At 35.3% G+C, this 16,266-nt stretch overlaps 1 protein-coding gene across 2 annotated transcripts in view; it reads left to right on the forward strand.

Moving 5' to 3' along the window:
- Positions 1 to 15,690, forward strand: part of LOC100246392 (ABC transporter C family member 12) — a 58,002-nt gene extending 42,312 nt beyond the window's left edge. For both annotated transcript variants that reach the window (XM_002281034.4, XM_010657405.3), the window contains exons 16-28: positions 1,776 to 1,943; positions 5,762 to 5,902; positions 8,051 to 8,251; positions 8,398 to 8,496; positions 8,571 to 8,723; positions 9,147 to 9,532; positions 10,409 to 10,589; positions 11,043 to 11,366; positions 11,946 to 12,702; positions 13,863 to 13,984; positions 14,381 to 14,626; positions 14,780 to 15,206; positions 15,337 to 15,690. In XM_002281034.4, coding sequence (XP_002281070.1) covers positions 1,776 to 1,943; positions 5,762 to 5,902; positions 8,051 to 8,251; positions 8,398 to 8,496; positions 8,571 to 8,723; positions 9,147 to 9,532; positions 10,409 to 10,589; positions 11,043 to 11,366; positions 11,946 to 12,702; positions 13,863 to 13,984; positions 14,381 to 14,626; positions 14,780 to 15,206; positions 15,337 to 15,434 — 3,303 coding nt within the window. In that variant the 3' untranslated portion in view covers positions 15,435 to 15,690. The remainder of the gene's footprint in view (positions 1 to 1,775; positions 1,944 to 5,761; positions 5,903 to 8,050; positions 8,252 to 8,397; positions 8,497 to 8,570; positions 8,724 to 9,146; positions 9,533 to 10,408; positions 10,590 to 11,042; positions 11,367 to 11,945; positions 12,703 to 13,862; positions 13,985 to 14,380; positions 14,627 to 14,779; positions 15,207 to 15,336) is intronic.
- The last annotated feature ends 576 nt before the right edge of the window (positions 15,691 to 16,266 follow it).

The following is a 16,266-nucleotide window of genomic DNA, read 5'->3' on the forward strand; positions in this document are numbered from 1 at the left end:
ACGTGGCGAAGTAAAAAACAGAACGTGGTTGCTAGAAGTAGTGCTGAGGCTAAGTTTAGAGTTGTAGCTCATGGTATTTGTGAGATTATGTGGATAAGAAGATTATTGGCAAAGTTAAAGATGATAGGTTCATCTCCTATGAAGTTGTATTGTGACAACAAGGTAGCAATTTCAGTAGCTCACAATCCGGTTCTCCATGACCGCACCAAACATGTGGAAGTGGACAAGCATTTCATTAAAGAGAAGATAGACAACGGATTGGTCTGTATGACCTATATCCCTATTGAGGAACAAGTGGCTGATGTCTTCACCAAAGGAGTACACAAGAGGCAATTCGATTTTCTAGTTGGCAAGCTGGCTATGGAAGATATCTTTAAGCCAGCTTGAGAGGGAGTGTTGGAAAACCGAAACTGATATGGAAAGAAATAACTTTGTAAAACTGTAAATTATTTATTAGTTGTCAATCTTTGTGTTTTTAGGAAAGTAATTGTTAGGAGTAATTATTTCCTTTTAATCAGTAATTTAGTTTCCTAATTTGAAGGATTTGTATATGTTGTAAACTCTATAAAAGAATAATTTCAATGAAAGAAAATTATTCCCGTGAAACCCTATTCTTCAGCTGTTGTATATTTGCATAATGAGTTTTAAATGGGGATCACAATTTTTTACAGACAACTTTCTTAGACTCACATTCAGAATAGCCCATATTGCCACATTTAAGCATTTTTCATATGGAGTGAAAAGGAAATTAAGAGACCTCTAAGTATCAAATTTATTCTTATAATTACTACTAAGTATTTGCACTTCATCCACTTTACATATTGCATATATAGCTACATTTGCACCCAGAAAACCTGTTCCATATGTGCTTCTCTAAGATATTTCATTGCACTGCATAAAGGAAAACCGGTGATGGACTCATTACAATAATCCCCTCTTGTATTGCATGCAGTATACACATGCTTGTTAATCTTGATTCTTAACTGACATTGTCCATAAATATCAATAACCTGTACAAACTTACTTTTCTGGATTCATTTCCATAATACATATCTAATAAAATGAATTTGGTAAGTGGTAGTGTCTGTACATTACCATGGTGCATATGATTATCCTTTTAGGTTTTTGTATGTTGGTCACCCCACAAATTGCAAATGCAGCAAAATATAAACCACACAACCTAGTTTTGTTTGCAGATCTAAGCTACTGCATAACATTGCATATATCCACCAAGAAAAAGAGTGGTGATGTGCAGGTTACCATGATCTAGTTCCTTTGTTGGATAGACATACACACACATTGATCTAGATTCATACAACCGATAAAAAAAGCCGTTACTCAGTGCTGGTCCCGCCGAAGTAGAATCCTGGGAGGATGAGTTGGATTGGGTCCCAATGTCCAGATAATTTTGCATGAAGTGGTGATTCAATCTTTGTACTTGCAATTCATGTTTGTCAGTTTGAAGCATTTTCCAGCATAAAAAGCGGCTGTGAATTCTTACACCTGATGTTATCCACAATAGATGCATTTGAATAGAAACCAACCTCTTAGTTGAAGTAACTCTCTGTTGAGTGTGAGTTATATCCAATGAGACTTTGTTATTCCTTTCATAATCTCTATAGCTAGTTAGCATTGTATGTTATACATTTATTTACTATGAGCTATCTATTACACTGTTAGTGTTCTGAATATAGAAATTCAGGCATCTATTCTGATCATGCACTACCTCAATCTTAAATCTTATTTTTTTTCCTGACTTGTTACCCTATTTGCAGTGCAACAGTTTCATCCTAAATAGCATCCCAGTTATTGTGACGGTAACCTCATTTGGGGCATTCACTTTGCTCGGTGGTGACTTAACACCTGCAAGAGCATTTACGTCACTTTCTCTGTTTGCGGTGCTGCGGTTCCCTTTAAACATGCTCCCCAATTTAATTACTCAGGTTCTGTCTTTTAACCTCTGTTATGTTTATGTCTTGTCTTGTATGCTGTTGATGCATTTTGTTAGTTTGCAGCATTGCTTCAGGAATGTGTAGCTTATTTATTAATTTAACTGTAGTTTATGGGAGTACTACTTTTGTTTCTTCTCATCATGTCTAACAGTGATCCTTTTTAGGAGATCATTATCTTTTGCCTTCTAATCAAGCAATGCATTTTGCCCAGTTTGCCATTTCAATAGTCTGGAAAGGAACATTTCAAAAATGGAATGTAAAATGTTTTATATAGTATTTTCTATCTTGACATTTCCTTACGAAAATAGATATCCTTATTAAATAAAGAAAGATATTAGAATATCTCTATAAATATTTCGAGTCATGAAGAGAAAAATTCATGATATTGAGATGTGTATTTTAGAGTCTACACTAGGTAGATAAAGATGTAAGGAAGAGTGGAAGACACTCTGAAGATTAGTGTGCAAAATCAGAGTGTCGATATTAGGAACAAGGAAACATGACATTTTTTCAAGGCTCAGAGTTTGTATTTATATTCTCTTTCCTCTAAAATGTTCACTATGATATAATGGAATCATTTCCTCTCATCCATGGATGTAGGCATGGTTGGTTGAACCATGTTAAAAATTTGTATATCTTTTTATGTGTATGACATTATCTTTATTTTTATTGCACTAACACCTAGCATTAAAGCTTCTACTGCCATAACAAATTAGTGTCAAAGCTAAGGTGAAGATTTCTGGAAAAGTCATGTTTAATAAAAGTCATGCTGGGAAATTGTTGAACTAAAGTGAAGAGCAACATTGAATGTAAAGATGAGATATGTACTCAGTTGCTTTTGCAGCAAGTGCAGAGTCTCCTATGCAGTTATTTGATCAAGGTAAGGTGGAAACACAGAAGTATCTAAACGCTTTAGATCTAGAGAGATCTATTACAAGGTGAACAAGGGGTGTTTGCAGCATATGGGAGGAATTCATGGCATGGAGTAAGGATTTGAAAGATTTGAGTGTCATGACTTAACATTGGAGACTGCTGATGCACATTCAGTATTCCTCTACTCAAAAGCTAAGTAGTCAATGTGGTTTAGAGAAGTTTTCAGTTGGAGTACAATGGTTGACTACCTCAGTGGTGATGTGATGAAACCTCCATGTGCCTCAACGAAAATGTGTGGAAGAAACATGTGTTTAGTTGACGCATGCATTTTTCAAAGATGAAAGAATAATGTAGTGAAATTTAAGGTGGAGATTGTTAAAAAGTGTTTCAAATTCCTATTTTTTATATATTCCTTTTGGTAAAAAATATTATATAGAATATTCTTTATTTTGATATTTCCTCATAAAAAGAATATCATTATTGAATAAGAAATAGGGTTATGAATATTTTTATAAAGTTTAGGTCATGAGAAGACAGTATGAAATTAAGATATGCATGTAGAGAAAATAGTTGGTAGGTAGAGAGATGAGGAAGAGTGGGAAACACCTAGAGGAGCAAGGCTTAGGTTAGAATATAGATACTAAGATTAAGGAACGATGAGATGGTTTCAAGGCTTAACATTTGTATCTATAATCTCTTTCCTCTTTAATGTTATCTATGTTATAATAGAATGATTCTCTCTTACCTATGGATGTAAACATGATTGTCAAACAACATTGAAATCTCGTGTACCCTTGTGAGTGAGTTTGCTTTATCTTTATATTATTAAACCGAAGCATGGCATTCATCTTTGCAATGATAACTGCCACTGTTTGAACCTAGAGTTACACTTCAAAAACCTTTAAAACAACCATCATGAACCTTAAATTATTCAACTGTCAAATCACAAAGCTTAACACTGTTTGCCCATTAGTGCTTATTCAACTGCCAATGTAGAAAGTACATGTTTAACAGCTAAAGTTAAACTAATAGAAGTGTTTTGTATCAGGTCTGTTGTAGTGATATAAGTATGTATGCATACACACCCCATTGTGAAATCATAAAACATGTATATAGGTATTTATTGTTATGTGGAACTTTGGTGATTACAATAATGATGAAATATGCACAAACAATGGAAAATGTAGTGTATAAAACAGTAAGTATACAGCTGGCAGTTTACATTATCAAATTCAATTACAGATCACACAGTCTATACATGTAGATTTAGTAGATTTAAACTCAAACTTAGTAAGGTAGTGTATGAAATCTACACATGATTCGAGAATATATATGAATTAACTGTAAGGAAAGGTAACTCCATCACAACAACCAATCAAGCTTTAACCTGTCTCACAGTTTGATTTTAGAAGAGACTAGTATCTTAGAATATGATTTATATCTTCAAGAGCATTTTGATCAGAAATACTTTTGCATGATCTATCTACTATCTACCATTTCTCTTAGTTGGATTGAAGTGAATTCACAAAACTTCATCTATTTTAAAGAAGTTATCTCCCATTATATGGTGACTGGCTAGAAGGCTTAAAACCTAAGAAGGTCGAGATCATAATCATAAGAATCACTTGGACGAATACTAGAGTGCTCAAACAATAGAAAGGGGATTTCACTTTCTCTCTCTCTCTTTTTCCTTTTATGGGTGGAGGAAATGAACCCTCATTTCTCCTCAATCTACCCCAACTAGTTATAGTGATTATTGGAGTCTTAGATTGAAAATGGAACTAAATTTGAATGCTAGTGGAAAACATGCATGGAGCTTTTGATTAACAGGAACTATAATAAGGTGTTGTGTGGTTATCACAGAAAATGGTGAAGACTACAAGAACGGATGGCACAATGGAAAGTAGATGAGATAAAAATCTATGATGGAATGGCACATGAATAAGCAAACTTCAATTTTTGGATATTCAGTTTTGTGCTCTAAAGCAGAGGATAAAGAATTGTGTAATTTTGTCTGTTCAAAGGTGAATAAATAGAATGGAATATTTTCTTCAGAAAACACTTGTAGATTAAATCATCCGGTGATGTTCTTGCACATTTTTAGGCTCGAGTGGTTAGGCATGTGGATGAATTAAGGAGGAGAGCATGGAATCATAAGGGAGCTACTTAGGATTTCAAAAAATGAATTTAGCAAACCATGATGCAGAGTAAGTTGCATTTTTGGACAGGGTGTACAGCAGGTAACTCCATTAACATGAAATTCTGGATAGATATAAGCTCTCTAATCAAACACTGATCTTTCACTAAGTACTTATAGAATTAACAATACCTTTGGCTATTGCTATATCTTCAGTTCCATGGATTTGATCCACTAGACTATTATTCCTACTGTATTCTGTAGGATAATGAGATAGACTAGCATACAGGTATCTTTAAGGCTAACACAAAAATGCCCAAATCCACTCTGACTTTTTGTATCTCAGGTCTATCACAATTTGAGGAATTTAAGACAGAAATATTTACAACATCAGAGAGATATCATGCTTGAGACTTCTGTAGATTGTAATACATACTAATACATTATCACATGAAATGACATGGTCTATTTCATCTTTTCTATTTTGGTGGACATCTTAGGAGTGAAGGAAAATATATTTTATGTGATAATTATCATTTAGTGATCTTTTTACGTATTTTGCCTCTGGTAGATGAATATTAGTGATTTATTTTGCAAATCTATTTGCTTATATTTTCTACTTTTGATTGTAACGTGTATATCTCTTTTCATATCAAACCCTTTCCCTTGTCAGGCAGTTAAAATAAAAATTGGGGTTCAAGAGCTGAATTACTTTTAGACTATCAGAAAAAAAAAAGTACTGAATTACTTTTGTTGTTTTTTGGAATTATTATTCAAATTGGTGCTTTAATTTTAATAGGTTGTAACTGCACATGTATCAATACAACGTCTAGAGCAACTGTTCTTAACTGAAGAGAGAGTTCTTGCACCAAATCCAACTCTTGAACCAGGACTTCCAGCCATCTCAATCAAGGATGGATACTTTTCTTGGGATTCAAAGGTCTAATTTTCATATTTATTTATTTCTTTTTTTCCTTTCTTCTTTTTCTTTTTTATTACGAAACACATCTTAGGTGGTGTTTGTTTTTTTGGCTTTTTGCTGAAAGCAATTTAGTTTTAGAATTTAGGTTGTTTGTTTTGCTACTTTTTCATGACTTATTATAAACTTTTTACTAAATAGAAAAAGCCAAAATATGTAGCTTTTTCTAAATAGAAAAAATAACATATTGGTTTTTTTTACTTTTTAATACTTAATAGAAATAAAATACTACAAAAACAAACAACCTAATATTTAACACTATTAAGCATTAAGGTTCTATTTAGAATTAAGTAAAAAGACAAACACCACCTTACTCTTTAATATGTAATGTCCAATTACTAATAGAAATATGTGACATTTTAGCACTGTTTTTGTGCCTCATATTGTCTATTGGGCATCTAGCAGTTGAGACCACTATGCATGCTCAATCAGAAATATATAAATGCCCTTTGATGTTTTAAAGTAAAAGGATACTACACGAGGCAACCATTTTTTTACTTAGAGGCCAAATCACCCAACCTCAAAGCAGTTGCTTAAGCATCATGATCCCTCATTTTTCTAAACAAAATTTGGAATACAACCATTGAGAGCAACGATCATCTTTATATATTTCAAGAAATATATATTTACTTTTGGGGTATGAATACAGCTTAATCAAACATTATATTACTAAAGTCATTTTATATTAGTGTTTAATTATTGTATGCCAAGTAATCATATTTTCCACTTCTCACTGCTCAACTATTTTCTCTGTGATGGCTATCATATGTTAGGATGTGATCAAACTTTTTGAAGGTGGGTTGCTGACTAGACTCTAGTAATGATTTTGGTTTTTGAAGAAATTGTGTAAAACTGCTTTCGTTCTAGAGACTTTGCTTTTGCAATGAACCATTTGACTTCTTTTTCCCTTTTTTAGGTGGGTAGGAAATTAGATTGAGGCGCTAACCAGTGATATGCACAGCTTTTGGTAGACTCATTTCTACATTGCAGTCCTATAGGTTTAATGTCCAAGATCCATACCTTGGTATCATAGGCAAAGCTCTTTGAAAAGACTGCTTGGTATTATTTGTGAAATTAAAGATAAAAAAGGTAAGAATAAGAAAGAAGGAACAGGCAGTGAGGGCAAGGTCTGTCAAAAAAATAAAAAACTTATACCTATTATATATAGGATATGCAAGAAATAAATAATATATTCTTCCTTATTCAATTCCTCCTTCCAAGTTCATGCATATATCTAGCTTGCCAAACAGTATGAAAGGAAGATTCCAGAACATTTGCCTCTTGATATTCTACAATCAGAAAACAAGTACTGATTTTCCAGATTGAAGTTTCTCCTTGATAATTTGATGATGAACTGCGATTGTTGGTATTGTCATGTTAAGTTGGATTATGTGTCATATTACTGGTTGCCTTGCTGTTGTTACATGTTTATAAGTACATTAATTCTCAAGAGCCTGTTCCCTCATGAGGATCTTCAACAACATAAGCTTGAAAAACAATGAGCCCTTACTCAAAAATCTAGCTTTGTATTAGACCTCACCATGGCTGATTGTTTCTTATCAGGGTGTGTCAATAGGTTTTCTTGTCTGAAATTTATCCTGCCTAATCAACAATTATAAGATATTCCACCAGCATATGGCCATGAGTTGCATATCCCTAGGATTTTCAGATAAAAACATCTTTTCTAGTAAATGACTTAAAGGGGTGTTCACCCTATATTTATCATCCTTTCAACTTGTCCTATGAAAGTGCTTAGACAGGTGGACAATGCTCTCAGCCAATCTATACCAGGTCATTGAGAATTAGTTTATTTCCCCAACTAGCATAGGGTAACAACCTGCATCTTTAAGTTGCTTTCCAACTTCTTTGTCCTGTTCAGATGATTATAAACCATTTTAGGTATCTGTAATTTCACTTGAATGAGTATAAATAATGAAAATCAAGGTTTTAACTCTCAACCCTCTCTACCATTAGTAGTTCTTATCACTGATCTAAACATGTAGACTTTTATTCCAAGCAATCATGAAAGTTTTTAAATATATTTTTTTTGTATGAAAGATAGCTGTTCTTAAATCCTCTTTTACAGTTCTTAAATATTCTATTTTTTAGGTAGAGAAGCCCACTTTATCAAATATCAATTTGGATATACCAGTTGGTAGCTTAGTTGCAGTTGTTGGTGGCACTGGAGAAGGAAAGACATCTCTCATATCAGCAATGCTTGGGGAGCTGCCTCCTTTGTCAGATGCAAGTGTTGTTATCAGAGGGACTGTTGCATATGTTCCTCAAATTTCATGGATTTTCAATGCCACTGTAAGTTTCAGCATGCTTGGATTCTCTTATGGTATCAGATATCTTAGCTAAGCAGCTGCCAGTGTTTACAACACTCTGGGCCTTGCAGTATTTTATTCATTTCCAATTCACTGCAAAATGCGGACCTTGAATGCTTATTAATACAGGTACGGGGAAACATATTGTTTGGTTCTGATTTTGAGCCTGCACGATATTGGAAGGCTATAGATGTAACTGAGCTGCAGCATGACCTTGACTTACTTCCTGTGAGTGTATTCACAAAGTTATGTCGTTTCATTTTGTTTTGATTGCCTGTTTTGATTTATCTTTCTTTTTTCAGGGTCATGATCTTACAGAGATCGGTGAAAGGGGGGTGAATATCAGCGGTGGGCAAAAGCAAAGAGTTTCAATGGCTAGGGCTGTATATTCTAATTCAGATGTATACATATTCGATGACCCTTTAAGTGCTCTAGATGCTCATGTCGCTCAACAGGTATTATAGAATCACCTCACACTCCATGATTGATATTTCTGTTACATTCTCAAAGCTGAATATTTTTTCTGGTGTTTTGAGTCCATCTTACTTCAGCTGAAATTATGCTATATCAAATATGGGAGACAATGTCCTAAATTCCAAAGGTTTATTATCTTTTTCTTGTTTCTTATATGAGCAAACTAATCTAGTTGGAAGATATTTTCCAGTTAAGGGACTAACAAAGAAGTTTCAGACTTTTCTTTCATATATATGTATGTATATAGATAGATAGATATATTTTTTGTTTTTGGTTGCTGTTCTGAATGCAATCTGAATGTTTATTACTTTTAGTTTACGGCTGTCTTGGCCTGCTAAATCTTTAGAAGTAACTTGTTGAAATTCACCTTCTATTCTTCTAATATGCTGTGCCAACTTCTTTAGGTTTTCAGCAACTGTATCAAAGAAGAGTTGAAAGGGAAGACTAGAGTGCTTGTTACAAACCAGCTACATTTTCTTCCTCATGTAGATAGAATTATACTAGTCTCTGATGGTACAGTGAAAGAAGACGGAACCTTTGATGATCTCTCTAAAAACAGCAAGTTATTCCAAAAACTAATGGAAAATGCTGGGAAAATGGAAGAGCAAGTGGAAGAAAATGAGTGCAGAGAAAATCTAAGTAACAATAAATCAAAGCCCACTACTAATGGTGAAGTGAATGAGCTGCCAAAAAATGCAATCCATTCAAATAAAGGGAAAGAAGGCAAATCTGTCCTTATCAAGCAGGAAGAACGAGAAACAGGCATTGTTAGTTGGAAGGTTTTGATGAGGTAATGTTATGGTGTCATCTTAGATATATGCATCCAAGTATAATCTTATACATTCTGCTTCTTTACATATGATACAAACAGAACTATGCACCTCAGACACTAAAGAGGAAGGGACCCCTTCTATTGAATATTAAACCTTCAAACATAGAGTTCAATAATTTACATCAGACCTAAATTCTGATTGCATGAAGAACTAGGTAGTCTAAAAATTTCATAGGATGCTTTTTCTGAGGAGAGTTCCTAGAATGCCTTGGATCAATCCTAGAGTGTCTTCATTCAAAGAGGAAGCCCTTTTTCCTGATTTTTTGAACCTTGAGACTCCAAACCACTTCTGAAACCCTTGAAATGATTTTTGTTTTTCAAAGAACACTTTCAAGGTCTCTTAGTATCTCATCAACCTCTGATGCTGGGGGTGAAGTTTGATGAATCTACAACTTGAACAGAACCTCAAAAAAGTCTTCCAAACAACAGGAGTTTGGATCCATTAAGCATGTCACTGATTGGACTTTAATTAGAAGTAAAATTTCAAAATATCCTGGATCAAAAACTTTCCAACACTTTCTGCACTCAAAATTCTATACATGATTGAACAAAAAAAAATTCTCTCTAGATACAGCAGAATGGCAGATATATGATTTGTATAGCTCACCCAAAAGGTGATCAGGATTTCTCCTGCCGAGTTCAAATATATACTATAAAATGAAATAATATAGCGTCATTTTCTTTTGTGGGCTTCAAATGCTTTCACTTGCAGGGTGGCTATGATAAAGGAAGAGTCTCTTTTCCAAGTTGACTTGTCTTTTTTTTTTTTTTTTTTTCCTGAGCCTTTATCTGGTATACCATTAATTGATGGATTTTCCTTGCCTTTTCTTGCAGGTATAAAGATGCATTAGGGGGCCTATGGGTAGTTACACTACTTTTTGCATGCTATGTGTTGACTGAAGTTCTTCGAGTTTTAAGTAGCACCTGGTTAAGCGTCTGGACGGATCAAAGCATGTCAAAGGATTATAGACCTGGTTACTACAATTTGATTTACGCACTTCTATCATTTGGTCAGGTGTGTGCAACCAATTGATACTTGGCATCAATATTGCAAATTTACTCACCCTTCTGCAAAAGCTTATTCTAGTCCCAACTTTTCATGTACAGTTCTCAAATGAAAAGAGGGGCCAGATATCTTTTAAAAGTAAAAATCTCAAAGAAAAAGAGGGGCAGGCTTGTTTTCTGTTATTCCAATAATTTGAAGTTTTTTTTCCATTGGCAGAATATGTTCTTTTTGATACATCATATGAAATTTAGAAGAAACAAAGCTTATAAGAAATCAGACAGGAAATGTTGTCCTCTATATCAATAGAAAATGTCTTCAGATATTTCTGTGCCTATTATATATACATGCACACGCATATACCCCAATCCATTTATTCTTTCTTTTTTCTCTCTTGTTGTGGGTGTTTTAAATTTCTGTGCTGATCACTAGTTTGAAGGCTCACTCTCTATTTGCTCGATTCAGGTAATGGTGACATTGGGAAACTCATTTTGGTTGATCACTTCAAGTCTTCATGCAGCCAAAATATTGCACAATGTCATGTTAAACTCTATTTTAAGAGCTCCAATGGTATTCTTCCACACCAACCCTATTGGACGGATAATCAATAGGTTTGCAAAGGATCTTGGCGATATAGATCGCAATGTTGCCCCGTCTGCTAATATGTTTCTGGGTCAAGTGTGGCAGCTCCTTTCCACTTTTGTACTGATTGCCATTGTCAGCACCATATCCCTGTGGGCCATAATGCCACTTCTGATATTGTTTTATGCAGCCTATCTATATTACCAGGTAGGTTTCTCACATGTCATGTAGTGTCTCAACTACTAAAGCTTTTCTTCATTTGTTTTCTGATTTGCAGAGATAACCATAAGACCTATTTGATATCCATAAAAAGGCAAGTTCCTCGTCTAATGCCAACACAGGAAACTCCTAAGTGACTGACAACCAAATAGTTTAAGACCCCAAAGATCTTCTTGAAGGACAAATAATAAATATTAAAGCTCTTGATGTGGATTACTATGTAGATAATTTGACATCCCACATTATCCAATTACCACTTTTGTGGAACCTGGCATGCCTCAGGCCCTTGTGCAAAAGATAAATAGAATAAGCTCTTAGGTCAAATTGGTAGCTTAACATCTACAAGCTAACCTGCAGTCTTCAATTGCCTTCTGTTACGTAGCATTAAAGAAAACAAGAACATATTACACCATCAAGCTCTCTTTTTCTCTTTCACAGTACTAATAAATGATATCTTATTTACTGTGATATTTTTGAAACATTTGTGATATTGTTTGGAAGGTGTTGCCATGTTACGAAGCCCTTCAGTACCAATAACCTATTGTTACCAACTCCTGTGTTTTGCAGAGCACATCCCGTGAAGTCAAACGTTTGGATTCCATCACCAGATCTCCTGTATATGCCCAATTTGGAGAAGCATTAAATGGTTTATCAACCATTCGAGCATATAAAGCATACGATCGGATGGCAAGTATAAATGGGAAATCCATGGATAATAATATCAGATTCACCCTTGCTAACATTAGCTCAAATCGATGGCTCACCATAAGGCTGGAAACATTAGGAGGCCTCATGATTTGTTTGACAGCAACCTTTGCTGTCATGGAGAACAGCAGAGAAGAAAACCCGGCAGCATTTGCATCTACAATGGGTCTACTCCTTAGTTATACTTTAAATATCACGAGCCTGTTAAGTGGTGTTCTTAGACAAGCCAGCAGGGCTGAAAATAGTTTTAATGCTGTTGAGCGTGTTGGCACCTATGTTGATTTGCCTTCTGAGGCTCCAACTATTATAGAGAGCAACCGTCCCCCACCTGGTTGGCCTTCATCAGGATCTATCAGGTTTGAGGATGTTGTTCTGCGTTACAGGCCTGAACTTCCTCCAGTTTTGCATGGAATATCATTTAAAATTTCTCCAAGTGAGAAGCTAGGCATAGTTGGAAGAACTGGTGCAGGGAAATCTAGCATGATCAATGCTCTATTTCGGATTGTAGAACTAGAAAGAGGAAGAATATGGATAGATGAGTATGACATTGCAAAATTTGGACTCACAGATCTGCGTAAAGTTTTAAGCATTATACCACAATCTCCAGTTCTTTTCTCTGGTAAGCATTATCTGCTGCTAGGTTTTCTTACTATAACTATTGAGCATTTTTTAGGCACAACTGCATTGCTCTATCTGATGATTTAACATATGTCCTTTTCCTTTATCTGTTATTATTTAGCAAGAAAAGTTGTTCATCTAGTACTTGAAATCAATAATCTCAAATGTTGATGGAATTGTACCTCTTCTAACAAAAGGATAGATTCCTTTTTTTTTTCTTTCCTGAAATTACATAGTTGCTGAACTGTTCTTATGGTTAAGCATTTGCTTCTATTCAAGGTTATTGAGAATTCTCCATTATATGCTTAAATTAGAAAGGATGTGATTCTGGCAGTGTTCTTGATATCTGCCTAACTAAACATGTTGTTACCTCGACCACTCATTTTTCTTGCCACTGACCAAATGTTAAAGGAATAACTATGCACACTTGCAGCTCTATATTTGTCAACAAAGGAAGGTTATATATTACAGGAATGACAGTCTTCACTCAAGATGACTGTCTTCATCTTGACTTCACATCAGCGAACAAAGATGAAACCAGAAAATTGCAGTTCTGCTGTATTGTGGGATGCATTTAGCAAACTGAAGAATATAGAACCTCCATAAGTGGAATCAGTTTTTGTATTAGTTATAAATTAGAAGAGCACGACAGCCTTAATAATGTTGTTTGCCTTTATTTGTTAAATTAGTTTTGCATAAAAACAAATTTTATACTAGTTATGTGTCCATGATTCCAGAATCCCTTTGACTAAATCATTTTAACAACTTCATGCAGAATATGATTCTTATACCAAAAAATAAAAAAGAGGAGGGGGGTGGGGTGGTGGCATGTGGGGGTGAGGTTTGGGGAGGGAGGAAGGCTTCATACAAAACTATTCTTATTCTTACATTCATATGTTCTCATGGAATAAAAAGAGTTATAAATGTCATAGAATGAAGATCTTGGAGAGGTCCGTGAATTGTATGGAATGTCTGAGAGTGCCTTTTTGCTTTGTCTTTATCACCTTTTTTCCAAGGTGGGGGTTGGTTAAGGTCTAATTAGTTGTTTGTTTGTCATGGTGTTTTCCCTTATACATTGGTGTCCAGGGTTACAGCTATGTCATAGTACACTTGGATATGGTGAGTTGTGTTATACTAATGGCAGTTTTTTACTTTGTGCAGGAACTGTAAGATTTAATCTTGATCCTTTCAATGAACACAATGACGCTGACCTTTGGGAGGCTTTAGAGAGGGCACATCTCAAGGATGTCATCAGGAGAAATTCTTTTGGTCTGGATGCTGAGGTATAATATTCAAGATTTTCTTAGTTAAATCTTTATGATTTTTTTTTACCAAACACTTCAGAGTTTGAACCCTAAGAGTGGGTTATAATTACTGGATAATAAATTATATCCACCAAAAGAAAGCAGATATATAATTAGCTCATTGCAATGTAGTTTCAAGTTATTTGTTCACATGTTTCTTCCTCAACTTGATTTGAAAGATATGATATCTCTATCTGTTCCTTCCCCCCAACCCCCCATTAGAAATTTTAGCTGAAAGTTAAGGAATTAGTCCTAGTACAATTTTCCAATTCATGATAAATTGAACTCAACCATCAACTATCTTGAATACCCATAATCGAAGAAAATAATTTGCTGCTGCTGATAAGAAAGTGGTTATCCTTTGATTGTTTCAAGGTTGCGGAGGGAGGGGAGAATTTCAGTGTTGGGCAGAGACAATTATTAAGTCTTGCTCGAGCATTGCTGCGAAGATCAAAGATTCTTGTTCTTGATGAAGCAACTGCAGCAGTTGATGTTAGAACTGATGCTCTTATTCAAAAGACTATCCGAGAAGAATTCAAAACATGCACCATGCTTGTTATTGCTCACAGACTAAATACCATCATTGATTGTGATCGGATTCTTGTCCTTGATGCTGGTCAGGTATGCATGGATTTTGAGTTTATCTTGAAAACTTTCTGGGTTCCCGGTAATGCTTTTAAGGGTATATCTGGGTTTGGGGAAAATGCAGCAAATTCGAATGAGTTGAAATCAGGAGTCATGCTTAAGTTAGAAATCTCTGGCCTTTCTTCTCAGGTGGTAGAGTATGATACTCCAGAAGAACTGCTTCAAGACGAAGGAAGCTCTTTCTCTAGAATGGTCCGAAGTACAGGGGCTGCAAATGCCCAGTACTTACGCAGCTTAGTATTTGGAGAGGATGGACAGAAAAAATCAGGCAGAGAAGAGGCCAAGCAATTGGATAGGCAGAAAAGATGGCTTGCTTCTTCCCGCTGGGCTGCTGCTACGCAGTTTGCACTTTCTATTAGCCTGACATCTTCACAGAATGGCCTTCAATTTTTGGACGTTGAAGACGAGATGAATATCCTCAAGAAAACAAATGATGCAGTACTTACTCTGCGGGGAGTTCTGGAGGGAACACATGATGAAGTCATTGAAGAGATGCTAAAGGAATACCAGGTTCCTAGAGATAGGTGGTGGTCAGCTCTCTACAAAATGGTTGAAGGTAAAAATTCTTAAACTGCCACTTTCCCAGAAGCTTACACTACTAGGGATGCAAGACATTTGGAGAAATTCTATGTATGAACAAATATTTTGCTTTCTGTTTTTTACTTATCCAAAAATGTTGGTTTCAGGTCTTGCAGTGATGAATCGGTTGGCTCGCCACAGGTTTCAACAGTCAGAACATGATTTTGAAGACACAACACTTGATTGGGACCTTACTGAAATGTAAGGCACCCAAAATGTATAAAATCAATGGGTTACAGTGCTACATCTTTTTAAGGCAAAGAGAAAATGGTCATGTAGAGAGCTCTGCCCTCATTCAGAATAAAATACCTTATTATGAATCTAGTCTGGATCGAAGTTGCAGGAACCTGAGCTAAAAGATCAGCTCAGCTTGTATCATATGATAAATTGTAAGCTGCAATAACATATTACAATTAGTCCTATAATTTTGAAAGGAGGCTTCTGGACTAGTTTATATTCAACACTAAGTGGATGAATGCAGACTCCTGTCACTTTCATGGAAAGATATATTGCAATGAAAATTTCCATGCATCATTGCTAGCCCTACTTTTTGAGTAATTCAGGGAGAGAACTAAATTTGGTTGCATCATACATTTTGAGATGACCTGCCCAGAAAACAACAGAGAGAGAGAGAGAGCCAATATTGCATTGCAGACAGAAAGAGAGTTGACCTGACCTGCTCAGAAAACACAACCAAAATTGCATTCCAGAAGACACAGATGAGACCAGAAGTGCCTGCATCATGCAAGTTTAGTTTCCTTCCCAATGAAACAAAGTAAAATTGCATTCAGAAAACACTTATATAGAGACCCAAAATTGCCTGCAACTCACCTTCCCAGAAAACAAATAGTGAGAGCACCAAGATTGCAGTCCAGAGAACACACAAAGGAAAGAGAGATTAAATTGCATTTTGGTGCAAAATTATGGTTTAAAGATGGTCTTGGTTGCACCAAACTTTCTGAGTTGGTCTCAGCACAGAGAACAAACTGCATTTTGAGATAACTGTGACCATATTCCACGTTAGGACAGTCCACAAA

Source organism: Vitis vinifera, chromosome 10, assembly GCF_030704535.1.
Source record: "Vitis vinifera cultivar Pinot Noir 40024 chromosome 10, ASM3070453v1".
NCBI classification, from domain to species: domain Eukaryota; kingdom Viridiplantae; phylum Streptophyta; class Magnoliopsida; order Vitales; family Vitaceae; genus Vitis; species Vitis vinifera.